At 50.9% G+C, this 27,966-nt stretch overlaps 1 protein-coding gene across 3 annotated transcripts in view; it reads right to left on the reverse strand.

Moving 5' to 3' along the window:
* The window catches only part of LOC115352440 (sodium- and chloride-dependent GABA transporter 1-like), a 38,918-nt gene extending 20,807 nt beyond the window's left edge, over positions 1-18,111 (reverse strand). The window contains exons 1-5 of one of the 3 annotated variants that reach the window (XM_030040607.1): positions 17,945-18,111; positions 14,307-14,505; positions 8,073-8,415; positions 2,701-2,832; positions 1,918-2,018 (exon numbers count right to left, since the gene is read on the reverse strand). In XM_030040607.1, coding sequence (XP_029896467.1) covers positions 1,918-2,018; positions 2,701-2,832; positions 8,073-8,310 — 471 coding nt within the window. In that variant the 5' untranslated portion in view covers positions 8,311-8,415; positions 14,307-14,505; positions 17,945-18,111. Of the gene's footprint in view, positions 1-1,917; positions 2,019-2,700; positions 2,833-8,072; positions 8,416-11,134; positions 11,471-14,306; positions 14,506-17,944 lie in introns of those variants that run through there. The other 2 variants (XM_030040605.1, XM_030040608.1) reach the window with 2 other exon arrangements.
* Positions 18,112-27,966: the final 9,855 nt, after the last annotated feature.

Genomic DNA, 27,966 nt, shown 5'->3' on the forward strand with positions numbered 1-27,966 from the left:
GTAGGTAGCAATGTGACGGCAGCACACTGCTACAGATTTAATACAATCAGCTCTGGTGCTGCAAGCGATGAAACCGCAGCGTCAGAGGCTGTGCGAGCACACAGGGCAACTCACCCATGCTGTGTAGTGCCACAGCCGAGGCAGCCCAACAAGAGCAGCTCAGATATGCCTCCATGTGCAGCAATCTCATTTCCCAAGTGCAGTGCATGTAGATAAATGCAGAACGGCTATTCTGGATTATTTTCCTCTGCAGACAAGACCTCAGGCTCCAGCTCAACAAAGCTTTAGGAAGATGTTTGTATCCATTCCTATTCATCCACGAACACAGACCCCTTTAGAAATATTATCTGTTTTAAGTGCTTTGTGGCATCACTGCCTTTAAGTGCTGCCTTCATCCCGCATCTAAATCAGTTCACTCCAGCAGATGATACCTCCTAACATGCGTGCTGGCTTGGCAGAAGAAGGGCTATGGGAGGGGCAGGTGGGGACAGGACAGCCAGGCTGTTTGCACCCACCCGGTGATTTCATTGTGGACTTGCTAATTGCACTGAAGCAAATGCAATGGCTCAAGCAGAGCAGCACAGCAGCCCTTCAACCAAGCAGTTTGCACATCAGAGACGCTGTGCAGCTCTTATAAGGAGGGCCAGGCAGGGGGATGGTTTGTTGGTGCTTCATTTCCTCCGAATTTCAGAGGACAGAAACTACAGAAGGCAAGCTGGGTTCCTGTTCAGGTTCAAAATACTTCTAGTCAAATTTAGGAGGAATAGGGGACAGGCATCAGCCGAGCTTTTTTATTTGTACTTTGGCTCCTTTGGGGAATCTGGAATTATCTCTGGAAAAAAAGAAGGCCTTGGGCCAAACATCTGGAGCTGCCTGTGTAGAGACGAGCACTGTCACCAGTCAGATGTGTGACACCTGACTGTACCAAAGCCTCATCCTGAGAAGCATCCTGCCCAGGGCAGAATGGGGATGTGTTCTTTTGGGGTAGACTTTTGTTCATTTGGGAATCCCCCAAGGGTGCACCTAATCATCCACGACTGACAATTTTATTCTGGACCCAGGAGCCTACAGTGAGTATTGATGGTAGAAACACAGGTGGGAATGCCAAACAGAATATTTTAGCAAAAGTCTTGATAGATACTTGAAATTTTTGATCAAACAAAAAGTGAAACTGGATGTACAATGTTCGTAACAGCATTTCAGGGTTATACCTAAATGAAAAAAATCCCATTTGAACCACAGAGTTGATGTCTTTAAGGCTGCAGGTGCTCAGAGAGTTAAGGGAGCTCTTCCCAGCTGCTAGGCTGAAATTAATCATTCAGCTACCAAGAAGTTAATGTGGGGTGTGATTCTGACCTTGTATGGTAGAAGACCCTGCTATGGAAGAGGAAGCCACTATAAACCACAACACTAAAGTACATGCTAAGGGACAGTCACAAGCAGATGTCTAAATGCTTTCTGAATCATTGTTCTCAGCAGAACCGCCCCCCCCCCAGGGATTTCATTTGTCAAGAGAAGCATAAATGAGGACTAATTAAGGTCAGGACTAGGTCCTGGGCAATAAGAACATGTTGTGACAAAAACAGTTGTGGAAATGTGCAGCTCTTAGATTCACACAGCTCTGGAAACCTGACAGAGACACAGGGTGGGTTTTAACGTCTGATGTAATTGGCAACAGGTGCCAGAGAGGGGCTGGGACCATCCCCTCCAGAGGACAAGCATCAGTACCCATCAGCACTACACGACTGCCTCCAGGGCTGATGAACCTCTTTGGGAAGGGTCCAGCAGGGTGCTGAAGAAGGCCCTTTGCACAAACTACAAGCGTGTTTTGTGGCATAAACAACTCTTCCACGAAAAGCAGGGAGTAAGGACCCATAGCACAGACAATGCCATGCTGTAGATATGTCTGTGACTCACCGTGGTGAAAGAGTTGAAGAGATAGTAGAGAGCCCAGGCAATGATGACAATGTAGTAGATGTTCAGCCAGAAGGAGAGAACCACAGCTGCCAGCCCCACTCCTGCGAATGAAGGCAGAGAGCAGCTTCAATCCAGGTCTCTGGTGCCCAACTGCACTCACGGACATCACAACAGGTTTTGTGGCAGAGAAAAATCGAACCAGCTTATCGACGCAGCACCTGATACAGCTACACTGAACTGGTCAGCAAGGGTGGCTTGTTCCCTCACATCTCTCACCCACCCATTTCCACTGGTACCTTTCAGTATGCTACAGGTACTTTAGGGACAGAGCTCCATGAAAACAACATCTGGTCACTTCCCCGGCAGAATTGCTCTCTCCCACATCCAAGGCATTTCTAAATCACCACTGGTTTCCAGAATGCTGCTGCTCCAGACACAGCAACAGGTTCGTGTCTCCTATCTACAGCTTTCCCATGCAATTAAAGTAAGCCCACATGGGAAGGCTTGGGGCAGGTCTTCTGCAACCAGAGCCCCTCCATCACAGTCCCTGCTGCTCATAAAGTGCCTTGTCACCACACAAGACTGTTTGAACAAAGCACAGTGATGATAGTGACTGCGGACATCAGGGTCAAGGACAGCTTGATAAAGACAGAGGGAAAAAAACTCCCCTCACCTGCCACCCCATCCCAGTCCCCAGGGATTTGCTGATTTGATTCCCAAACCATTAAAGGCTTTTTGTCTGTAGTTATGTGCCGTCGCCTTCACAAACTTGCAGTACAGTACCTTTAAACATGGGTGCTAATTTCCAGACTCCCAGTCCGCCGACAGAGGTATACTGGCCCAGAGCAGTTTCCAGCAGGAAGAGAGGAATCCCAGCAAACACCAGTGTCAGGAAATAGGGAATGAGGAAGGCCCCTGAAAGAAGGAGCAATGCTATCAGACGGCTCCCCCTTTTACCAAGAAGTAAATGCCTCCAGCTGTGGTTTCTTGTTCTGCAGCACCCACGTGATGAGGAGCAGACTTGCTCGGAGGTGACAGTTTGCAACTGGAGTTGGTGTGTTCAGTGAGTCTCCCATTAAGATCATCACTGCCTTGCCCTTATCTGCTCCTATCACTATGAATATATATGTATCATATATACATATATACTGGCATCACTAGCTATGTGATGCCAGTCTCACTTTGTTGTTAGATATTTAGGCAATGCTAAGCCCAATCTGACAAGAAACCCAAAAGCTTGGACACTGACATGGATAACTTGTTCTTGTTAATGTTTTCTGTCTTACCTGCAGCAGCTCCCAGTTCTTCACCTTGAGGGAAAAGAGCACAGGAATATCTGGCATTGGCCACTACTTACTTTGTTTATACCTATTTCAGTCTTTTAAGGAAACTGTGGCTAAGACTGTATTTGCTCTTGTAACAGCCCTATAGACCTCTCCACACTTGTTCTAGCTTTTAACCTTAAAATTCCCGGTGAAACCATTATTCTTCTTTATGGACCCTATGGAAATCATCTCATCACTAGAAATGAGGCAGTGCAGCTGTTCACTAGAGGTATTACTTGTACCCCATTATTAGAAGAGCAAACAGAATAGGAGAGTCTTGCCGTGTGTACATGTTCAGGTCATCCTGACTTCTAGGACCTGGGATAAAGCTCATTTTCCAGCTTCCTCATGCATGTGCTGGAGCATGCCATCATTCCTGAGGAGGACAAACTCTTGCAGAAGATGCTGGCTGGGGAGAGAGAGGGGACACTCAGTTTGCTCAGAAGCAGCTGGCCGTGTTCGGGACGGCACTGGTTTCTGCGCTAGCCGGAGGGCTGAGCTGTCAGTCTGAGTCTTCTTCTCCAGATATTAGTGGGAAAGCAAACACGGAGCTAGCAAGCAAAGCCACTCTGGAGAGCCGCAGCCCAGCTTGCACCTGGCAGAGCCAGGCTCCAGCAGCTGCTCTCCAAGGGCAGGGAAGCAGCAAGGCACAGCCAGGGATGCTGGCTCAGGGGACACCCAGCTGGGGACGCCTGCCTGCCAAGCGGGGAGCAGAGCCCAGCCGGGAGAGGCAGGCGCCAGCACCCGGTGTGGGGGTCCGTGGGAGGCAGCGTGCAAGAGGAGCTGGCGGCGGGTGGTGGGGAGGAAACGCGCTCCGGGCCAGCAGCTCAATGACCATAAGCCTGAATTGCAAGCTGGCGTGGAAGCACGGGCTCTTGGCTTCAGCAGCCGCCTGGCGTGGAGGAGCGAACGGCTTTGAGCATCACTGCAGGAGGAGCACTGCCTGCTCAGCATCCTCCCCTGCGCTCTCGCTAGCCGCCGCAGCCTGCAAGGTCCAGCCCCTGAGGAGCCCTGCAGGAAGCCAGGGTCTGCTCTGAGGACACAGATGCTGCCTTGCTACTGTTGTGCCTCATTGTAGAGTTTGGAGACTGAGCTTCTCAGCAGTCACACTGCCTTGCTCGCTTCTGTGCAAGCAGCTAAAGCAATTTGGCCACAGCCCTGATGATCCTGCATTTTTCATCTACAGCAGGCCAGGAAGGTTTGTGAGTGAAAGATTTTATTAGACTATTGAGAAAAAAACAGACAAACTTTTGGACCCAGGTCATTTATCCTGGCTTGACAAAAATCCCCTAGAATAGGGGAAAATCTACAAACCAGACAGCAACCTTGAACGGAGGGCTGTTGGCAATGACACTGCCACTCTGGAGGGTCAGGTCCCCCAGCAGGCACGGATAACATCCCTGGGTGCTCTACAGCTGGAGGGGAAATCAGTTCTGAAATTTGTACCTAAAGTTTGCATGCCTGTGACTAAATCCTTGGCACAGAGAGAAAGGGATCGTCTTTAATCTCTGGCCCTGGATGGGCTGCTGAAAGGTCTGGTTCAGTTCCTGGGCCTGCTACAAATGATCGTGTGTGACCTTGGGAGAGTCCAAACTTGTCTCCACTGTCCATGGGTCAAAGGGGTGATGGTGCTGGTCCTGCCCTGCCTGCTCAGGGCACTGGCCCTTGGAGGCAGGGAAGGATCACACAGTGCCTTGCACTCACTGTGCAGCCCCAAACCTGCCTGCCATCTCCAGCTCCTAATGCTGTACAGCAAGGAATAATAATTAATCCTTAAAATGGCGAACACTGCCCACGGATCAAAAGTTGAGCATTACAAGCTGTTACATGCCGTTGCTTGGAGTCTCAACGTGTAAATGAGAAATGCATGATGCTTATTTAAAGAAATGTTCTTCTCTCAAGTTATTCAAGCTCAGGATCTCACAGACAATTTTTAGCACCTACTGAGCTGCATTTAGAGTCAATTTAGAGTCCGGTAAAATCCTGTTGACATCAGAAGGACTGCATGAGGTTAGAAATCAGTGTAGAGGCTGGAGCGTTAGTCATAGCTGGGCACATTCAGCTGTGTGCAGAGCCAGCAGGGAGCCCAGGCATCACTTTGGGTTAAAGCCTGCTCCCTGCAGCAGATGGGCCTTGCGCTGGGCTGCTGTACCCTGGCTGAATATCCCCTAATTATGTGCCCGATTACAATGCTGAGGAAATCAGCCATGAGCTGATACAATGTGACAGCGGTAAGTGAGACGACAATATTTCCATTCAGTTCAATTTGCCTGTGCGTAATGGAAGCAGCCCACACGACCGTGCTCTGAGCAGCGCACATGCAGGACGCTAAAATTAGAGTCCCACCCACAGTCTGCTCTGCTCCGGAGGCACCTCCATTGGGACAGAGCCAAGATGGTGCCCACCCAATTGCAAATCAGATGCCTTGCGACCCTGCCTCGCTGCTCCGCATCGGCTCCCAGTGACGCTTTTGTGCGTCAGCTCTCCCGCCTGTCTCCGGCATCAGCAGCCTCCACTTGCTGCTCATTATTGCCGGCTGCGGGAACAGTCGTGCCTGTGAACAGCCAGACTGGGTAGGGGTGAGAGGAACAAGTGATACAGGCTGCCACGAACGGCATGAACAGACAAGCGAGGCAGGGCGTTTGAGAGGAGGCAGGCGCCGATTGCTGCACTTTATCTGTCCGGTGTTTTTGCTCGCAGCTGGCTGATCCTTCTGCGTGCCTGCAGCTGCCGGGGCAGAGATCACCCTGTGTGCCATTGCTAACGTTAATAGTTGCGCTCCACACCCCACAGCACCCTCCGTCCTAGGATCTCAGCTGACTTTATAAATAGGATTAATTTTAGCTTCAAAACACCCCTCATCTGATCATAGATATTGTCATCCCCACCTTTATGTTTGAGGAGACAGAGCCACAGGCAGCATGGATCTGGTGTGTTTGAGATGGCACAGCAATCACAGGGCAGAGACTGGGCTAAAAACCAGTGCTGGGACTTAGTCACGGGGCTAATGTCTTATGAGGAGGGCTAGCACAGTCAGGTGCCATAGTGTGGCTAGATAAAAATGGCAGACCGGCACCACAGCTCTGGCGATGGTGTCACAGGCTCCCCTAGGTAGACCTGGCTGATCCCCACAAACCTCACCTGGCTCAGCCACACACTCGCGCCTCTGCACAAAATGAAATACTGAATTAGAAATCATCTTGTCAGAGTGGATACTGTCCAGTCCCCCACTGGGACTCGCTCCATGTGCTTTAGAGAAAGGGCCAAGATCTCCCTAAATGCTGTGGAACTATATGGACAGACAGCTGCAGGGAGCCAGACCCTTCTCCTCTTTTCCAGGGTGGGAGAAGAACATCCTACACCACCTATAGCATGGGCAGCAGAAACGGGCTGGCAATATGAGGAGAAGTCATATTCATAAGCTCTCATAAGAGCCAGAGGCAAAGCAGGTTTTGAAAAGGGAATTCAAGGCAAAAGGAAAAGAAAAAAGGTGTGGAGAAGATGCATGAGAAGAAACCCTCAGAGCAGCATGAATGAATGTGGCACTGGGGACAGGGACTCTGGACAGTAAAGAGCTAAGAGGGAAGCAAAGAACAACATGGCAAGACTAGCAGGCGATACTAAAATTATATACACAGCCTTAAAGGTGAGGTGAAGGGGTTTGGACTTGTGCGGGAAGTCTGAGAAATGGTTCAAGGAGGTGAGCAGCACTTCAGGGGGGAGTGAAAGTTATTTCAGTAACAGGCACAAACAATGGGAGAGCTGGACATGGGGGAGGAGAAGAGCGAGCCTCTGCTCTACTGACATCAAAGCAGGCCATATTCCCCTCCACACAAGCACATCCCTACCAAGGCGGAAGAAATAGCACCATTTTAGAGGGGAGCTGAGGCACAAGGGTGTATTTTCTGACTGGGTCCAAGACATGCAGAAAGTCTGTAGCTGGGCAGGGAGCTGATCTCCCAGATCTCTTGATTTCTAGCCCAGCACTGTTTCCCCATCTGCTTGCCTTTCTCTAGCCTTGCAACGGTTTGGCAAAGTCTCAGCTGAGGAGTGGTAAGGAAAGGATGTAGTGGGGCAATAATAAAAAGAGTAAAAAAAGCTGGTGTTAACTGTCCACAGAGGAGGGCACTGCTACCAGCTGCATAACAGTTACTGTAAGTCCTTTGGCAGCTGCTGCCTTCTCTTGTGGCCTCTGTTTTCCAAACATTAGGATGGAAATGATAACTGTGACCTTTCTCACAGCACTGTAGTAAGTCAAAGCTAATTTCCTTCCATAGATGATGACACTTACTTGTGCCTGTGGACATGTACATATGTATGCATGCTTGAATATATGTCTACATGGCCCTGCTATGGCCCATGCAAAGCTTCTGATCAAAACTCCTCAGACATGTGACCCAAACTCAGATGCAAAACTGTTACCCCTTGAGAATACACTAGACTGAGGAGAACCCCACCATTAGCAGATATAAACTGATTTCCCTGGGAACGCCCCAGCAGCCAGCTGGGTACCTATGTGCATAGCCCTCCTTGTAAATAAATGAGGTCCCCAGACACCCTTTGTTGTAGCCCTGCAAATTTGGACTGCAGAAGCTTGACAAAAATCAAACTTTTTGTTATATTTCTTTGGGCTGCTTCTTCCCAACCTGCACTTGCTAGTAAAGGCCACAGACTGTGGAAACTAGCCTCCCGACAGCTTAATAACTCACATCATGAGGGAGCGCTCTCAGCCAGGGGACCAGCTGCTTGCCCAGACCCCCACCAAACTGAAGCCCATTCAGGGGACAAGGCTGCTTAGGGGTGAGAGCAGGTGCTGTGCGTTTCTCTCACCTCCTCCGTTCTTGCCGCAGAGATACGGGAAGCGCCAGACATTGCCCAGCCCAATGGCATAGCCCACACAGGACAGCAAGAAGTCAAATCTCCCCTTCCAGGAACCTCTGTCTGGGATCTCCTTCTTCTTCTTGGTGCTCACAGCCTCCGGGGCGATGGGCTCCGATTCCTCCAGGGCTGCCTGCTTCACCTCAGAGGGAGAGTTCAGCTCCACGGAGGTGTTGTCCATCTTGCCCATGGTGACTCAGAGGTACGGCCACTCTTGCTCAGGGGCTGGAGGAGCAGGAAGGGCAGCCTCTACCCTGGCCAAGCGTGGGTGAAGTGGGAAGCACTGGCAAAGCTCCTGATGAGAAAGTAGGGAAAGAAGGTATCCTGTGTTAGTGTAGCAGGCTTAGGGGAGGGCCTTGCTGGGTCTGAGGTGGACTCACTGGATAGACTGGTGCACATCAGGGCAGCCTGTCCATGCCTCCCTGCTTTCCCCAGACAGAAAAAGGGGGATGATTTTGCCTTGCTCCACAGCCGCCCTACTGAGGAGTGATGGTCATGCAAACTGCTAATGACAGGCTCAGATCTGGTTTTTACCAGCACATAGCAAACCCCTCAACTCTCATCCTATCTCCTCTTCATCCCAACACCTGCTCTGCAAAAAAAGCTCCAGGACCAGTATGCATGCAGGGAAGTCACAGCCTGTGGGTGACCCACCACAAAGCATTCCAGAAATATATCTGGCATGTCTGAGCGATGGTGGAGAAGGGCATGATGGAGGTGCCACATCCCCCAGGCCTGCGGCCCAAAACTGGCTGCACCAGCCACGGAGCCATCTGAGAGATCGTGTGGCCCAGCCAGCCATGCATGGCTGTGACAGCGTAGCTTCGCAACGGCACCTCTGCTACGGATGTGCCCCACATTGCAATCCTGTGCCCTAAGCCCCTGCCACTGCGGTGACACAGCCGTGATCACAGCTGTGCACCTACAATGCCTGGCAAGGAAATTGCTGATCTGCTCAGCACCTCCTTGTACACCATGTCACATGTGATACTGTAATTGCCAGGTGTATTCAGGTGATGCTTGCTAGTGACTACGGCCAGCCTGCGAACCACTGAAATCCCACTAAGGCAGGACTCCAAAGTCCTGAGGATTAATTGGACAAGTCTGACTAAAAGTTTAATGAATATTTCCATTGATTTTAGGCCCTAAGAGGTATATAACCAGCACACCAAAACAATTCAGAAAGAAAATGAGAACAGGCTACATTATTACACCATTGTCTAAACTGATATTGCACTCATGTCTTGAAAACTAAGTGCAGTCCTCCCTTCCCCTTACAGAAGCTATTGCAAAGTCAGAAAAAGGCATGGAGGAGAGCCAAAAGGATGTTCAAAAGTGTGGAACATCTTCCATGTGAGGAAAGGCTAAATGAACTAGGATCCATCATCCTGTGGAAGAGGTGACTGACAGGGGCCTATAAACTTATCAGTGTCATAGAATATGAGTATTCACCATTTCTGACACAAGAACTAGGGGGGATTAAATCAAGACAGCAGGTGGTAGGTTCAAAAAGAGCAAAAGGTGATACTCCACAAAATGTACACCTATGGAGCAACTCCCCACCGCAGAACATGCTGGATGTTAAGAGTTTACATGACTTCAAAAAGGAAATTAAGAGGAAAAATAATGGAAGGAAAATCCACCGGGACCTACCACTGCTGTTCAGAAAATCCCTGAGCTGCATGTTGTTGGAGGTTGAGGGATTCTTCCAAGGAAACATCACTCCCTACTTTTCCTGGTTTTACCCTCTCCCATCAGCATCTGCCCTCAGCCGGTGCAGAAGACAGGGTCTGGGACTGGCATGATGTTGACTCTTACCAGTTCTCAGCCCATTTTACACAGAGCCGAATTTAAGCCTCTACCAGGGTCTGTAAGGGCGACCAGTGCTACAGTCTCCCAGAGAAGTCTGTTGACAAAACCATTCCCAGATGCACACATTAAAAAAAAAAAAAAGAAAAACTGAGTGGGTATATCAGGAAACAAAGCAATGCTATGAAGAGGTTGGCATGCTCTAGCAGTTAAAGCTGGCCTTGCTTGAGTTGCTTACGCTTGGCAGTCTTGTCTTCCAAGCAAACAGTACCCATTTGCCCCATGGGATGCTTGGGGGACTCATTAACTAAGGTTTCTAAAGAGTCCTGAACAGAGATGGTATCCCAAGCCCAGGCTTAATGGCAGTATCAGCTCCTGCTTACTACAATTGACACCCCATGATTACAGCAGATGGATTTCCTTCCCCCCCAGAATTTGTCGCTGAGATTAGAAAAAGTGTGTCAACTGTGAAGGGAATGGTTGAACCAGAAAATAACTGTAATTCATTCTGGTATATCAGTGGAGAAGCCAGAAAACTCCTTGCTGCGAGATGAACGCTGTAACCAAAGCCCTCAGAGCTATGGAGCCAGCCCCAAGCCTCACAACTCCTCTCGCCCAAGGATGGTTGCGGGCAAGCCCAGAAGCATCAGCACAAAAAAGCCTTCTGGGGAGAAGAGACCATTTCACATAGCCCATGAGGCAGACACCAGAAGAAAAGCATTGCTGGACACACGAAGCAAAGGCTTTGGTTAACAGATCCCCTTTCTGTTGTACACCTTGCGATAGCACTGTCACACCAGCTCCTGTCTCCTCAGTAAGGCAGGGAGCAAAAAGATTATACAGAACATGTAGGAGGAAAGTAAAATAAAGACAATTTATAAATCAAAACAGAAGAAATAGCACCAAAACCCCTGGGAAGAATTCAGAGCTGGGCTAAGTCAGGATAATTAGCTATGCCTGGAGACATAACAAATTAGGCTTAGCAGAAGCCATTTTGACTCACTTTTTTTCTGAGACAAAAAACAGTAGGTAAGCTGCTATCTTAAAAAAGTATGTATATATCCTGCTCTCCCTGTGCTCTTTCCCCTGTTCTTGCTGCCACAGTTCTGCAGTGATACTGTAGCTAGATGATCACATCTCATATTTCATATACTTGGGGTAGGATGATAGAGGAGTAGCAGACCATACTGGCAGTTTCCTCTTACCTGACAAGTGAGGTCCTTCATCTCCAGCTCAGAAAGAATAAACTAGATTTATAGAGCTTTCTCCACAGTCAAGAAATAGAAAAACAGTCAAGAGGACCCAATGAAGGTTCATCCCACCTACTGTCTTGTCTCCTACAGTGATGGATGATTAGGGCAGAAGGGCTCACGCATGTCCCGCAGCCCGGCTGTGCCATGTCCTTCCCCGGACACGCAGCTCTGACCAGGAAAAATACAGGCATCGGTTGCTCCAGGCTAAGTGTTTGACTCCTATGTTTAGACATCGGCTCACATGCTGGACAAGTGGTCCTACTGGGAGAAAATGCACCAGCCCCTCCACTTATCCACATGGGTCTCCTCTAGCACAAGCACAGGGCTCTGCCCTGCGCTGACAGCCTAGAGAGAGTGGAGTCAGTTCAGCAGCTCTCTGTCATGTCACATTATTTGTTCTGAAAAGCATACAGCGCTTTGGGCACAGCAAAATGCCTGAAGGACTCAAAATGATAATCAATAAGAGCAGAGCTACAAGCTGGAGGTGAGTTCTGTTTTGCAAGGACTTGAAAACAAGGTCAAAGAGTTTAAACATGACACTATAGCAGGTTTCTCATTCAGCTTCTTCTAAATACATAATATTCTGAAGCGAAGACTTTCAAAACAATCACTAAAAGCTAGGGTCATAAATCCCTGGCAGTAAAGTAGTGACCCGAGTTCCACCGAGTCATGCAGAAGGCCTGGTCTTCTGCTGCTCAAGTCAATAAAAACAACTGTGTGGTCCCCAGCGGGTGCAGAGCCAGGCTGAAATGCATTCTGGGAAACAGTCCTTCCCCTCCTTTTTTTGAGGAATTTCACTTCAAACAGGAAAATAGCCCTGAAAAAGTATTACCTCCACTTGAAAAGTTGCCGCCTGAAACTGCTAACAACAGTGACCTTTTTGCTTTCCCCTGCTTCAGTGTGAAATATTAACAGTCTCCTCAAATTTGACAGAAACCAAAAATTTCAAGGGCATAAAATTGCCTGAAATGAAACAGCAAAATTACCTGTGGAAACGCATGTAAGAAATACTTTCACATCTCCCCACCTCTTATTTGTCAGTGCTTTAACAGCCACACAAATCACTTCTGACCCATGCAGGTAGACCCACAATTAGTCTAATTACATGGCGCAGGCTGTTGTTCAGTCAATTAGACTTTTCCTTCCATCCACACCATTTTAATGACAGCCAAGTAGCCCCAAGGCTCTTACGTCTTGTTTAGAGCCGTGACCGGCTGATCAGGGCACAGCAGACTCCCGGCCGATTTTCTGCTCGCTGCAGCAGCAGCATATGCTTGAGCTTTCCGCATCCATGAAAGCCGGAGGGTCCGTGGAAGAGCCCCCTGTGAGACCCTGAGGATGCTGGCGGGGCACTGGCCCCACGTGGAGCCCGCTCAGGGCTGGAGCATCGCTGTCCTGCCCAGCTGGGACAGGGCTCGTGTTTCACAGCCCTCTCCACGTGCTGCCCAAGAGGCAGCCACTGCAGCCACCCAACCTTTCATCTCCCTTCCCCTGAAGAGAGATTGCTTGGTTACAGGAGAAATCAGCACTCACAGAGGACGCGAGAAGAAAATGTCAGCTCTCCTGCGTGATGGAGCTGCAGGGTGGCCTCCACCTCCACCCCCTTTTTCCACCCTCCTGTATGAGATTTGGGTTGCTGATGTCCGTGTCTGACCTGCAGCTCTTGCCCAACCTCCTCCTCCACCAGCAGCCCCGGGTGACCGCGTTGCTCCCGATAACGTGGCAGGTGAGGTTGGCACCACACCTCAACCCTACCCAGATGAGCCAAGGGGGCAAGGGGGGCATGAGCCGTGTTTCGTAAACCATTAAACGAACAGGACGTCCACACGAGGCCAGAATACATCTCCCAGCCCCTGGCCGTGATCCTGGGAGGGCTGTGGCAGTACCTCAAGGCCCTGAAAAAACGGTGAAGAACTGCTGAGCTCCTGGCGCTGGCTGCAACCTACTGCATGGTCGCTTTACCAAGCAGCACCTTGATTTTTGCATTACACACACAAGAGGAATTGGGTCAGCTATCGCAACGCCCTCCCTGGCTCCGGATGCCCACTTGAATCTCTTCTGGCTCCTCATCCCGCAGGGGGAAGCGCGGTCGGATCCTGCTCCAGGCAGGCTGTGCTTCACCCACCACTGCTGCTCTTGCCTCAGTGGCTGGGGCCGCCTCATGTTGCCTCAAAGGAAAGTGGGGAGTTTGGGCCTTTTCTGAACGGTGCAAACGATGCAGCCTCTGACCTGTTTTAGTGCCCTCGTTTAAAGCTCATCCTTGCACCTGAGAAGCTTCCCCAGGGAGCGGAGAGCTGGCAGGGCTCTTCCTCAGCTCCCGCAGACTGCCCAGACCCAGCCCGAGCGACCGCAGCAGCGTGAGGGTCGAGGCCGGGCCACGTCCCGCTCCCCTCATGGCAGGCTCCGAGCAGACTGCAGGCAGCTCCCTGAGCCCCCGACGGCTTCGAAATTGGGCAAGACAGACAAGTGGCTTAAAGGCATCCCCGTCTCCATCCTCCTCAGCGAAACTACCACATTAAAAAGATTAAAGGCCTATTTCTTCCCATTATAAATGTGCTGATTAAATTAAGAAGTGTTTTCCTTTTCCTATATAGTGCAAGCTGGCATGCTGGGATGCCAGTTTCACGACAGTGGTAGTTTATACAGTTTTGCTATGTTATGCTTTTGCCTTGCCTGAAGCAATGCGGACATTTTTAGCCCAGCTTGCTTGTACAAAGACCCATTTGTCTGTTCCCAACCCCAGTTACTTTTTGAGCACGCTCACGAGTTTCACCCATACTTGAAAAAGGAGCACAGCCCTCAAAGACATCAAGTTCCTCAAGAAGTAGGGAATGGAGAGAGGGAAGAGACTCAGGCTAGGGCTTCTCCCGAGGAAGGGCTGTGGGGTGACCCCGGGAGTGCCCCGTTGTGCACCACGCACCAGGGAGGAGGGAGGCAGCTCCTGGGAGGGCAGCCTGGAGACATGGGAGACAGGCAGGAGCACTGAGGATGGGGTGGTTTGGGGGACTAGAGAGACAGTAAACACTGCCATAAGGGACCTGTCATGAGAGGTGGAGGGACAAAGGGCATAATGAAGAGAAAAGCAGGTATCATTAGTTCTGCTGAGCAAAAAAACCCAACTCACTATTCCTCCTCTAGGACAGAAGCTGCTGTTTTGCACATATGTCTCCACTTTTTTTGTATGCGCAACCCAGGAATAACAAACATTCAGGGGCCTCCTCTGCCTGCCTCGTTCCTTGCGAAGAGACAATCCCACTCCAGGGAGGCTAATGGAAAAAACCCTTCCAGTGACTTCAGCAAGAACATCGCTGGGACAGAAGTGCCTAAAAATGAACACAGAGGGCAATTTCAGCTGGAATTTGTCGCTTGCCTATACCTGCTGTTCCCTTTCATTGCAGCCCAGCATGGTGTTCAGGCACTGCCACCATGGTGCGGGTGGGCATCCCTGCTGCCCCTTCACTCTTTCCCCCAGAACGGCTGCAGTGCCACAGCTCAGCTGATGCAGCGTGAGCTAATGCTCCCACCAGCCGCTACCTTACCAAAACTGTGCCTCTGAGCTAAGATTCTAGCTCAAACCCTGAGCTGCAGCAACATCGTCAGTGAGACTGCAGCCTTCACAGGGGTAAATTTCCCCATCTCGCCGGGAATCATAAGTACTGTGCAAAAGGCACAGCTGTGCAATGTGTGAGGGGGGGGAAATAATAACTTCATACACGTAGAGCTGGATTTGATGCACCTCCAGAGATGCTGCAAATAATGTCAGTGGTTATTTGCTGTATTGGGCTTGATATGTTTTGGCGGAGGGGGGGTTTAGCTTTTTCTTTTTCTTTTTTTTATGAAGTCATTGAACAGAGCAAATTGTGCAACATTGGTCTTGCAATGGAAAGTGACGACCTTCACCTGAGAAAGTTACCTTGGACTTTGTTGCCACAATTTAATAATGAAAAAGTGAATAAAGAAAAAAAAAAATGACAAGGAAAGAGCAGAAAAAAGTGTGAGAATGATCCAGAGACTGACCTGAAGCATCCAGCATGGCAGGGGAGCGATCTCTCCTCTCCTTGTGTGGCAGAGGAGCAAAGGACTGGCCACTGTGTGTCCCCTGTGGCCTGGAAGCTCGCAGCTGGGAAAAACGACCCATCTGCTGGGCACAGACAAGTCCAGCGTGCTCCACACTGGCCAGCACCTGCTGCTCTTGGAGTAAGATAAGCAGGTAAAAACCCTGCACTGCCTCAAAAATCTCTGCTACTGCATTTGGCTGAAAGCACAAAGGGGAAGGTAGATGGGAGAAGGAGGAGACAAAACGCAGACCTTCCCCCTGCTCCTTCTGGGCAGGGTCCCAGCAGCTACCGAGCACTGGATCAAATCACCAAGAGCTCATTCAAAATGTGGCACCTGTGAAACTGCCCGGCGCGATTCTGGCACACGTATTCAGCTCCAAGAAAGACCGGAGCCTCACCATGCAGAGCACAACATCGCTTTCCTGCTGCAGCACAGCCAAGCCAGAGAGGAAATCTGTGTCCCACTTTCAGATGCCAAAATCTTTGTTCTCCTTCTCCATGAAACCAGAGAGATAATCATGCCTCAGAGCCCTGAGGCTGCTGCAAGGCGCCATTTGTTCGTATGCTTTTTTGGGGTGGAAAATAGAACATGGCAGAGCCAGCTCCCTCCACAGGAACCATGCATGAGCATTGTGAGCCAGCAGTCCCTTGGCTGAGGTTTTCCTCGAAAGAGCCCAGAAAACTTGCTCATTACCCAGTAAGGGCACCATCCCCCGCCATCTAGGATCAGCCTGCAACTAGTTGGGCATTATTATCTCTACTACTTTAACACCCAGATCTCCCTTCTCCTCTCCCTATTTCTGGTGCTAAGTGCAAAACAGCGGTGCAGAAGGAGCAGCTCTGCCCCCGGGGCCTGTGATATCAGGAGATAAGGCAGATGAAGGAAAGGCCGTTGTGCCTGTTGCCTTGGCTAGAGACCTGAGCCACAGCTCACACAGCCAGTCTGTACCAGGGTGCAGACTCTGGCCCGCCGGGGCCAGGCACAGCCTTTACTGCATGAGCATCTCCACAGGAGCCAGACATGGCACTCACTTGCTCTATCCCCAGCGAACAGAACCCAGTGTCATGGGGAGGTCCACCCCCAGTATAAGGACATTAGTCATTTGTTCCTTGTGCCCATTAAGTTTCCCCAGAAGAAAACACATTTCCAGCTGCATGTCTTTGGCCTGATTTTTGTTCTTCTCAGAACAAAATCTGAAACTGTCGCAGAGCTTCTCTTGGAGGGAGGAGAACCAAAATTAAATGTGCTGGAGGTCTCCACCAGGCGCTGGCAGAATCACAGCAAGGTCACCAGTGGACTGTGGAGCCTTTGGTAGCCAGGCTGCAGCTGTCTCTTCTTCCAAGCAGCACTCACAGGAGTTGGGGAGCAGGGAGAAGGTAGGAGGTGAGGGAGGGAGGGACGGGGGCGAATGAGTTTGGCCAGTTCTCCAGTGCTGTGGAGACAGAATAGGGATGGGGAGAGCTTCACCTAGGAGGTGAGGCACCTCCTTCAGGGTCAGAGTCTCTTGGAGATAGATAGATAGGAAGGAAGGGTACAGACATAGCCCCCTGAAACACCCCAGCAGCTGTACAGGCAGGGAAGCTCAGCTCCACTGTCAGAGACTGCCAGAGTTTGCAGGACCTCTGCAAAGGGGAGACAAGAGCCTGAAACACTGTGTTTCAGGTTGATCCTTGGGACTGCAGCACACAAGGCTGGTAAGGGCTGTCCCAGCCCCCGGGAGGGACAGCTGTACTGATCCCTCTTCTGTGCATATCACCTAGCCCATCCCCTGAGCCCTACCCACTGGACACCCTCCCCAGGGAAACGTGCGCGGGGTTTCACCTAAGTGCTGTTACAGCATCTTTACTGAGCCATCATTTAAGCTCACTACATCTCCCCCCAGCCCATAGGCACTGTGAGAAGCTTTCCACTTTTCAGGAGCCACATACCACTTTTGGGTGCTGCTCTGGGACTGCCATCCTCCCCCTCACCCTGCCTGGCAGCACCAGCTCCCCAGATGGGAGAGGGGTCCTGCTCACCCGGCAGTGCAGGGGGCAGCGCCCGCAGATCCTCCCCAGCCACCCCTGCTGCAGCATGTGGGGGATGATGGCTTGTGCCCTGCTTCTCCACTGCAGCAGAAACACCCTCCCCTGCCCTGGCTTTTGCTCAGGGTGAGGGGATTTTGAAGCGGAGGTTGGTTGCTGCAGCTGCCTGTTAGTACCGAGGGGAATCCTGCTAGCTCTGCGTGCAAGTGACAGATGGGAAAGACGCTGCCTTCCCAGCAACTGGTGTCTTTCTTGACCGAGAGAACATTGCAATGGCAATGGCAATAGCAACTGGCAGAAGAAATTTAGGCATAGCAGTGATGCAGCTGAGGGTAAATTGTAGACAACACCTGCTCCTACTTTGGGCAGCATGCCCGCTTCACACCGCCCCAGTTGAGCGCCAGGCAGGCAGGTCTGCCCCCATTTGCTCAGCTCTCCAGCACCATTTGGGAGGCAGAAACCATCCTTCAGCCTGCCTTGTCTTCAGGGTGCTTAGCCCCTCAGCCCCACATCCAACCCAGCGTGGATGGCGGAGAGCTCAGCACCTGCAGCAGCCCTTCCCCAGGAATACTTATGTGGGCAGGCGGCTCTTCCCCACCACCGCTGCGATGCTCCCTTCTCCAACCCCAGCACTCACGTCCCCAGGACCAGACACTGCTGTCCCAGTGGATGCACCTACCTCACGGTGCCCGCTGGCTGCAGGTCCTTGGGGTGCGCGGAGCTGCTCAGGGAGACACCAGCCCAGGGAGGCACATACTGACCTGCCTCTACACACAGAGGGGACCTATGAGCCCCTCCTGCCGCGGGGCCCCTCTCCCCCTGCCTCACCCCACGCAGCTCCTCATTGCCCATATTGATGAGCCCTTAATGAGCTTTGAGCTCACGTCCAGTCAAATCAACACCCTGCATGTCGCGGGTGTGGGGCGGGGGGGTACCCGGAGCCACTGGAAAAACACACGTCTCTGGGAGAGAAGAGGCTCCAAGGGCATCGGCAGGAGGGAGGGCAGGAGCACAGGCAAAGGGCCTGGCACCGAAAAATGGGGGAGGCAGCAGGTGAGCATGTTGCATGGGATTGGTTGCACCCATGTTGCTGCAGCAGTTTCTGCAAGGATGGCTGCAGCAGTACATAAGAGGCCATGCTAAAGGGACTGTGCACACCCCTTGCCCTCCATGTTTGCAGTTGGACGGTCTCCATCTTCTCTGCCAGCAGGGCTGGCTGCAGCCACACAGAGGATGCAGAGGTCCGGCACGCCATGCGTGGCAGGGAGGTTGGGTCTCTGTCCATGAGCCTCTCCTGCTTTCACACAGCCCTGTCCAACACAGCCTTTGCATAGGGCCAGGCTTGCAACAGCGCAGCCCTGCAAAGGGGGAACAGGGCAGGCAGGGCTCAGGAGGAATAGTCCCAAAGGACACAATGGTGTCACCGGTCAGGTGCACTACTGGCTGTGGCTCAGGCTTTTGGGGTGGAAGGGGAAGGCAGAGGAAGAGAGATACTCCTCACTGAAGTGTCAGGTACCGGCCACCAGCCAAGGAAAGGAGCCACATGCGAATGACCAGTTGCTTAGCATGTAAATCCTGTCATTGGCTCTAAAAGGGGTTGTGTGGAGCCTTTATTTCCCTTTTCTTTTTCTTTCTGGGGCCCAAGACAATTTGCATCCACTGGGAGCACGGAGAAGTCTCTCTCAAAGGCAGCATGCAGGAGCTGCCAGCTCTGTGAGCATCGCCTCGTTAGTGGCAGCATTTTCAGAGGTGCAGGGGAAGGAGCCCAACTGAATTAAAGTATAATTTTGCCCAGAGATCGCCGGTAAAAATGACACCTTCTCACTCACCAGCTCCTCTCTTTGTGTGAAAGGAGAGCTAGGTATGTTTAAATTAGTGACAAAGGTACACTTAGCATCTTTCAGTGCTGCGGAGACAACGCAGCCGGTGACCTGAATTCCCCCCATACCCCCCAGCCCGTACACAAGGGCTTGCTTCACCCCAGCCATGACCCCGCACCAGCTCCCTGGGTGCTCAGGTGGGCTGAGCGTACCCCAGCAATCCCACATGTTTTATTCCTCATTAGAAAAACTCACGTTCTTTAAAGGTCCCCCATGTCTCCTTAGAGCAGGCAATCACACCCATAACCCATCACAGCTAAACCTAACGCAGCTCATCTGCCAAAGCCCTCAATCCATATGGATGGGAGGGAAAACATGCTGCCTTACATCTTTGCTGGGGTTGCTGCTTGTGGTCCCATCTATGTCTGTGCTAATATCCTGCCAATGGGCTATGTTTAAAGATCACATTTCAGGCGAAGCGGGCACTAGAGGAGCATGGGGAAGGCAGTAAGACCCCACCAGTTATTTCGGCCATTAAAGGAGAAAGGCGGTGGTGCCAGGAGGGCTGGCAAGGCTGGCAAGAGGGAAAATGGAGAAAGAAAATTATTTTTGCTGGGTAAAACCAGCAGGGTTTCGGAGCTGAGTGGGAGGATCACATGCAGGCTGGAGGCATCCTGACAAAAAGGCATCTGCTCTGAGCTGAAGCAAATGCTGAGCTGGACTCCCTACTCCCTTCTGAGAGCGAGCCATGGGACTGACAGAGCACCCTGATCCCTCTCCTCTGCCAGGGAGCCTGTGTTCCCCACGCCACTCTGTGAGCTTGAGTACCTCTTATTTAGCAGCTAATAAAGTTAAAAGAGAGGTAAACCACAACTGTCTCAGAAATCTTTCCTTTAGACTTTTGTCTGGGATAAAAAACAACCAGTGAAAATGTTGTGCTGCCCTCGCTCCCTAGAAAACCCATTCTGCATTTATGCAAGGGAGCACAGCCTGCACTGGCCAGACCTGCAAGGACAGGGAGCATGTAGTGCAGAACAGGGGAATCATTATTGCCTGTCATGCCATGGAGCTCTGCTGGAATTGCTGCCGGCTGAGTCCCGCAGGAGCAAGGTCAAGTCCCTGCCCAGTGAGCCAAGGCTCGCAGTGTTTCGGAAAGCTTCTTCACAGCTGTTGGTGAAAGCAGGACTGGCAGAGGCGTGCTTCGCCCGTCTCCTGGGGAATGCACGGGCACAGCCCTGGATGTGCTGGACCATGTGGGAGGCTCAGCTCTCCCTCGTCTGCCAGGCTTGCTTTGCAGCCACGACAGGGCCCAAGCCAGGAAAGGGCTTCTTGAATGTAATGCTCTGTTACCAGGTCAGATTCGCTTCAGCTAAACAAACCAAATTAGAGCAGGTACCTGCAGATGGTAGTTTCAGTGGGGAGCCAGCAGCAAAACCCCTGGCCTCCTTTTGTCAAAAGGAATGAAACTTCAGCTACCGTGATATTATAACTCGCCCTTTCCTGAGCATGCCGTGCCTGGCGTTATCGTGTCCATCACTGTTCCCTCTTGGTCTTCAATCTCTCCTCAAGACCCAGTGCTGATGTGACACCTCCTAAAATAAAAAGACAGAGAAAGACAGTAGCAGTTTGCTTGCAGGGCAGGTGCAGATCTCACGCCTGAGGGAACCAGCCTGTTATATGCGTTTTGACCGCTGCCCACACAATCCTGGCTGAGGAACACCTGAGAACCACGGTGGGTCGACTGGAAACACCAGTTGTCATAGGCAAAGACATTCATTCCTTTCACTGGAAGCATGGCAAACCATCTCCCAGTCTCATGCACTGCTGGTCTGGAGAGAAAACAGGCCAGAAAGCAGCCATTTCCACTGAAGGGATAAAAACTCTAATTTGAAAGCAACAAGTGTTTTCTTGTTCGACTTAGAGGCAGAAGCAAGTTAGAGGCAGAAGCAGGCAATGACTATCAAAGGCACTGGGAAGCAAGAATGTCTCTCAGCATCAGTCTTAGCAACCCCTTCCCTTCCCAGAAGAATGGAAAATGGGACCAAGAAAAGAAGAGAGTACATGGGTATTTCATACTTGGCTAGAACTAGACACGGGCTGGTAAGCCCAAATGAATTTGGGAACATGCCTTAGGAGAGAAGCAGAGTTTGTTTGGAAGGGTGGGATTTGGAGCTGTTCTCTTGGTTGTTGTCCATAAACATTGATGAGACTAAATTTTGATTCACCAGCGTGTTCCCAGAAAATGGGAGCTTGGCAGATACTCAGACAAATACTCGCTGGCTTGAGTATTTGCATTTGAAGCGTTTGGGCTGCCACTTCCAAAGCTTTTGGTGGCTTGGGAAGTATCCAGCAAAAGAGCCCAACCCCACCATATAATCTGGGTGAGTAAACACAAGTGCAAAGAGTGTTCTCTGAATAACAGCTATTGGATGCGATGACAGCAGTAAAAGCAGCCAAATAATCAGGCTAGCCATCTCTTAGTTTAAAATTCATTTGCAAAAATCATTAGCACAATCACTGTAAAATAAGCAGAAGCATAATCACTCGAGGATAATTTGCAAAGAGGAATAGGGCTGCACTCACTGAAAAGAGCTGCTACTAGCTGTGAGGCTGCCTGGCTCTGACTAAGCCCACCAAGTCCGCCACCTCCAAAGGGAAGCAAAGCTGGCCAGCACAGCAGGTCTGGCAGGCGTTGCTTTTTTGAGCCCAGCCTAAGGCATGGCCTTCTCCTCCGCAACCTCAGCGATCCTGCCAACCTGCAGTGGGGGTCAAGCTGGCTTGCATCCTTCCTCCCTGAGCAGGCTCAGAGCTCAGGTCTGGTCTGACTCCTGCCACCCAAGCCATCCTCCCCCAAACGGTGGTCAGTAGGGTACAGACAGGGAAAACATGTAAGACCAGGGTAGGTAAGGCAGGACAATTCCTGGGCTCAATCCTCCCAGCTTCCACCTTCCACCCACAGGTGCTATACAGGACTCCCAACCCAGGTGGCCTGTTAAAAACTCCCCTGGTGGGGTCTAGGGTTGCTTCATCAGCAGTGGCTGGGCTGTTAATACCCAATAATGTAATCACTTCCCAGCCTCGCTGGCCTCTTCACCCCAGGAAAGCTGCCAGATCCTGGGCTCCTCCGGATCTTGGGCACCTTGTGCAATCGCTCCCAGGCAAGGTGGGACGAGCCAGTCCTACGGCATAGGGAGAGGTCTTGCCCCACACATTTATAGTTATCCACAGGCTGCCAACCACGCTCCCGGGGCACACAGCTTCTTTGAAATATCCTTCCCACGGAAACCTGCCTTCAAAGAGGTCACAGTGGCATTTTCCCTACTCTTTCTTTCAGTGAAGAGCCTTCACTTCCAGTTCGTTTGGGTAGAGTACTTCCAGGTGTGTGACCAATTCTTCCATTTGACTGAAATAAATAGGGCTGAAGTTTCTGAGAGAAGCGCACCGCTTCACATAGGGTTAGCATGCCTATGGCTTTTGTTAACAGCTAAAGCACAGCGAAAGCTCGGGTCTCTGCACTGTCACAACATCTCCTTCCCCGGCCGCAGCAAAGATGATGATGGTGCTTGAGGACGGCCCGTACCTGTGGGCAGCCCAGCCCGTTCATCTGATCATGCTGATAGCTGCAGCACCTCACTGTGACACAGATTCAGTTTCCTGCTGGGCAAAGCCAGACCTGATTTGCCCTTCCAAAGTGCGAGGTTTGATTACCAGCGCCTGCCTCCCAGGAGCTGCCAGAAAGCTCTTGAGCTGATTGCTGGTTAGTCTCTAAGCACTGGCAAGGGTACGGCACCTGCCTGTGGGCTTTCAGCTTTTTCCAGAGATGCTCCAAAGGCCGGAGTCCCCAGAGCGCAAGCGTGCCTGGGGTCCAGGTGACACAGGGACACTGGTGTTCCCAGGGGGCCCAGGAGGCCACGTACCACTGGTGTCCATGGTGGGATTGGGGAGCAGACTCTGAGCACAGCAGAGTCTCCCCTTGCCCCTCTCTTCGCAGCTATCTCCCCCCCCCGCAGGGGTATCTGAGTGAAACTGGGTGTCCAAAGTCCCTGTGATGTGCACCTCCTGGCCAGCACGCCAACAAGGGGCACAAGGCCCCAGGAACCAGAAGCGAGAGCTATCGCGGACACCAGCCACAGGATTTCTGCAGGGAGAAGGACTGCCAGCGGGATTTGTGTAACAGCAGGGTTACAGTACCTACCCACTGCAGGGAGCTCTCTTGCGTCTTGTCTATGCATATGCAACCAATGTGCCCATCTCAATCAAAACCAGTTAGTCTAAGTTAAACCAGAGCAGCCCACTTTGCAAGCATGATTATTCCAGTTTAAAGACCATTTGGGTGATAGGTGGACATAGTCACACTGCTGAAAGTGTGCCTGTGTCTGCAGGTTGTTTTGATAAATGTAGTTAAAAAACCTGAGCATCTTTGTATCAGTGAAACTGCTGTCACAAGGGACTGTGATAATTTAGCTCTATTGCTTCTAATCCATCCAAAACAGTGTGAAAAGTAACACTGTGTTCAACTTAGCTCAAACTTGATCCTGATGGACTTAATATAAATTAAAATTAGTTTGAATGGAACATAAATAGAAGTGTCCTCACATACTTTGGAAGATTTAACTGAAATCACATACTGTGTTAAACCAACCTAACTTTAAAGTAAATGTGCCCTTAGGCCTAGTTACACCATTGGTATAGCTCTGCCAGGAGAGCGTATGATTTTTTCCCTCTTTATTAAGAGGCTTATGCTGATAAAAGCTCCGAGGTAGACGCTTTAAATCAGCCTAAGTACAGTTATACTGATAGAGCTTATGCCACTTCCCAGTACAACTGTATGGCAACGCTCTCCTACAGGGAGAAGCAGCATTATTGCGCAGCTGCGTTTGACCTCAAAAGCACAGGGGTGTGGGGAAAAGCGTAATAGGTGTGGAAGAAAAAGAGGATAGATTTGGGTATGAGATGCAAGCCAGGACAAGTTAAGAACAGAGGTAGTATAACCACTGCCTACCACAGGTGCTCCATCACAGTAAGTACACGGGCCTTGGGGACAAGAGGAGGAGGAAGGGCAAAGGCCTGGCTCCCCTGCGAAGTGCCACGCAGGTGCAATCTCATTTATCACCCTGTAGGAAGGGACGGTACCGTGAGGAAAAACATCTCCAGCCTGCAGCCTTGCTGCTGCTTGCCCATGTGATGCACACAACCAAAACAAGCCCTTGTTTGCAGCAATCGCGTTTCACCCTCCAGGGGATTTGCTTCTATTGATAGAATCGGATGTTGGGAAATTACTTTGCTGTCGTTCGATGTGCCACATGTCAGCCCGTCCGAGGAACTTTGTCCAGAACAACCAGAAGGTGCTGCTGACACCTCTGCCTGGGGTCAGTAAAACACCCTTCCCTTGCTTCCAGAGAGGGAAGAAATTTTGGAAAGTTTTACAAAGATTACAAATTACCTCTACTTATAGTCAAGGTTTGGAGGCTCACAAACTTGAAATGCTGGCAGCAATGTATTTACGCACCGGTCTCTGTCACAACACGGACATCAGTGGTGTGATTAAGACACAAAAATACCAACGTGTAATTCTCCCCCTCAGATGCCCTGACACAGGATGTGTCTCCCGTGGAGATGCTCAACATCTCAGATCAGTATCTTTAACTCTCTGAAAAGTTTTGCATTTCTCCTCTTCACACGAGGCCCCGTGGGAGCCCAAGGATCCAACAGCAAAGGTTTTGCTGCTGCCTCCCCTGACGTCAGGCTGTGACAGCTGCTTGCAGGTACCCCCCAGAAGCAACTGCACAGGTCAGCACCCCCTGCCCTAATAAAGCCCAACCCAACTGACTGGAGAGCAGGAAAGCAGGAAAGTTGGACTGAGCTCGACCACCCCCAAATGCAAGGGAAATGCCACCCTTTTCTTGAACTGCAAAAGAGGCTGGTGTGAGGGTTATACTGAAAATTACATTATGTAAAATTTTAGGCACCAAATAACTTTTAAAAGCTGGATCTTTTAACTGCTGGCTAGGGCAGATAACTCATTTAAAAAAAAAAAAAAAAGGAAGGAAATTAATTCCTGGCATTTTCCCAACTTGTCACCGTAAAATCAATATGTTCTTAAAGCGTTCAAATATCCTCCACCCACAGGCTCTGAAAAAGCCAACTGTGCCTGACCAGCACCACTCGCCCACGTGGAGACATGCACTCCTGTGCTTGCGGTCCTGGACAAGGAGGTTTATGGGACAGGACAACTGGAGGTTGCCCCGGGGCTCCAGTTTTACTTAGCTGGTAACTTAAGCTTTAGCTAAGCAGCAAGTGTAAGGCTGAGCCCTACAAAAGCAGCTGGGAATGGGGGAGCCCTGTGTTGGTGATGGGACAGACACCCATGGGACAGGACTGCATGGGGCACGGGAGAGAGGACTCCACCGCCGTCTCTCTGTTACAGGACTGACGTACACATCATGCTGGTGCCAATGGAAGCCACAGTCCCCCGACCTGCCTGGGGAATTCATACCTCATCCAAAAGCGTAACACAGAAAGCTAACGCTGCCTGGACATGGTTTCCCCAAAGTTATGAGATTAAGCCTCAGCACTGGGCCAGTTCCCATTGCCAGGCTGCCTCCTGCCATCCTGAAGAGGTTAACCCAGGGTTTCCGATTTACACCGCCGTGCCTTGCCACTGGTGGGATTTCTCTTCAGCAGCTCCTGGGTCCACCTGTGCACTGCTTGCAGCATCCCAGCACAAAGCCCTTTGCTCCCGGAGAGCCTGGTCAAGAAACGCCGGGCTCCAGCTCTTAGGTCATCCCCACTTCAAACCTAGTGCATGGGGCAGGAGGCTCATGTTGCACAGTGTGGCAATGGCCCTTCTCCAGGATGTGGGAAAGTGACAGGTTGCTTTTTTGTTTGGGGCTGTGTTTATTGCTCCATAAGAAAAAGAAGATCGTTTTATCTCCTGTTAAAAAGTGAGGTCGAGAAAGGCACCAGACTCCCTGTAATCACTTATTCTTCTCCAGAGACCACTATCTACACCATGGCACAACAAAAGCCTCACACTTGATAAAGCATATTTTGGAAAAGTCTAGTGGCCACTGGCAAATAACGAACAAGCATGAGCATGCCTCCAGTCCAGAGCAGCTATCCTAGACAGCTAGCGGGGTGAAACTCCCCATCCTGGCTGTAACCCAGGCTGGGCAGGAAAGTATCCTACAGCCTGTAAAAAAAGGAGAAAAAAATCAAGAGACCGTTTCACAGCATGGTCTTGGCATGTCACCAAAAGCAAGACAGGACAGAGTCATCCACGAGTGGCTTTGCACAGCCATTGAAAGCATTTCTCCCTGGGAATCTCTTTCTTTTCCACATGGCTTTCCAAGCACAGGCTTGACAAACCAGAACAGACAGCTCCGAAAATACATGTCCTCCTTTGCAGAGACAGTCATGGGTTAGGGATTCAAAACAGAGCCAGGATCATGCTCCAAGAGCAGTTGAGGGGGCAGAGCTTATTCTGGGTTTCAAAACAAAACAAAGCAAAATAAACTCCCCACTGCCTCCCCCCCCCCCCCCCCCCCCCCAAGCACTGTTAGACACATTTCTTCTCTTCCCTTGGCCCCAGCAAGAGATTCAGGACTAAAGTCTCTGACTTTGATGCCCCAGCCCTTCCCTGCAGCCTTGCGGGGGCAACTGAATGGCAGCATATACACATCTCCTCATCCCCTCGGGTCTTAAACTTCAACCCTTACTTTTTGAAACCTTGTATTATTTTATCTTCTCCTTTGATGAACGTTACTCCCCTTTTACCCTGTTCAAACCCAACTTAGCTAATTAGTAAGAGGTTACTGTACATAAGTGCATGTAACCTAATAAATCAAAGAACAGCAAGATGACCTGACGGTCTCTATAGCCTCATGACTGCAGACTGCCTCTTTCCTGGCCCTTGTTGGCTGTGCAGCCAAGTCACTTGGCTACTGTCTCTTATTTCTAGCTGGGCAAGGCCCACCGCCCTTCAGGACCAGAAAAGCACCTTACCAAACCCCTCCTGCCACACACCAGGGAAGCTAAAGCTCAGGAAAGTCCCCAGATGCAAGCACAAACCACACAGCTGCTGCAGAGCACCCATAAATCACACAACACAAACATGACCCAAGGTCCCTGGCATCTGAGAAACCGGTCTCCCCTGCTCTTCTAAGGGTTTTCACAAACAAAAATGCCATTTCCTCCAGCTCAGTCCCTACTCCACTTTGTCCTCTACTGGCCCTTGGCAAGATGCAAAACATGCACAGGATCAAGGGAAAATCAAGAGCTTTGCTCAGGGTGGAGCTGTGGCTCCAACCCTTGGTAGCTAACCCCTGCGCTAGGGCTACTCTCCACCCAAAAATCTAAGATGAGGGCTGGAGGGAGAGCACAGCTGCATCTCCAGCTCATTGGGAGCTACAGCAGATTGCTGTCCTTTGCCTGAGGGCTACCAGGGTCACCTGGGGCAGGGGAAGGTTTGAGAGCCGAGCTCCAACCCAGATGAAACACCACTGCAATTCTCCTCCCCCAAAAAACTATATTGAGTGTTGGAGTCATGAAAATTGAAGATATCCTGACGATGAGAAGAAATACATATTACTTCATGCTGGACGAAGGTAGAAGTACAAGAATTGCTATAAGAGTCCTCCAGAGCCGGGATGCACCCTCCAGGGCCAGGATGGATAAGGCTTCCCAGCCGGCTGCAGCCCCAGGGCTGTGTGAGGGACACAACAGTGTCTCCCTACCTGACCAGGCAGCAGTCCAGCCAGACCAGGAATCACCTTCATTCAGATCAGGGAAGAGGCTCAAGAACAAAACGTTTCTCTTTGTGAAAAAGAAACTTGCCAGAAGGGCATGGGAAGGGGCTTGTTTGGTGTACGCAGGGGTGGAC

Source organism: Aquila chrysaetos, chromosome 17 (assembly GCF_900496995.4).
Source record: "Aquila chrysaetos chrysaetos chromosome 17, bAquChr1.4, whole genome shotgun sequence".
Classification (NCBI taxonomy): Eukaryota; Metazoa; Chordata; class Aves; order Accipitriformes; family Accipitridae; genus Aquila; species Aquila chrysaetos.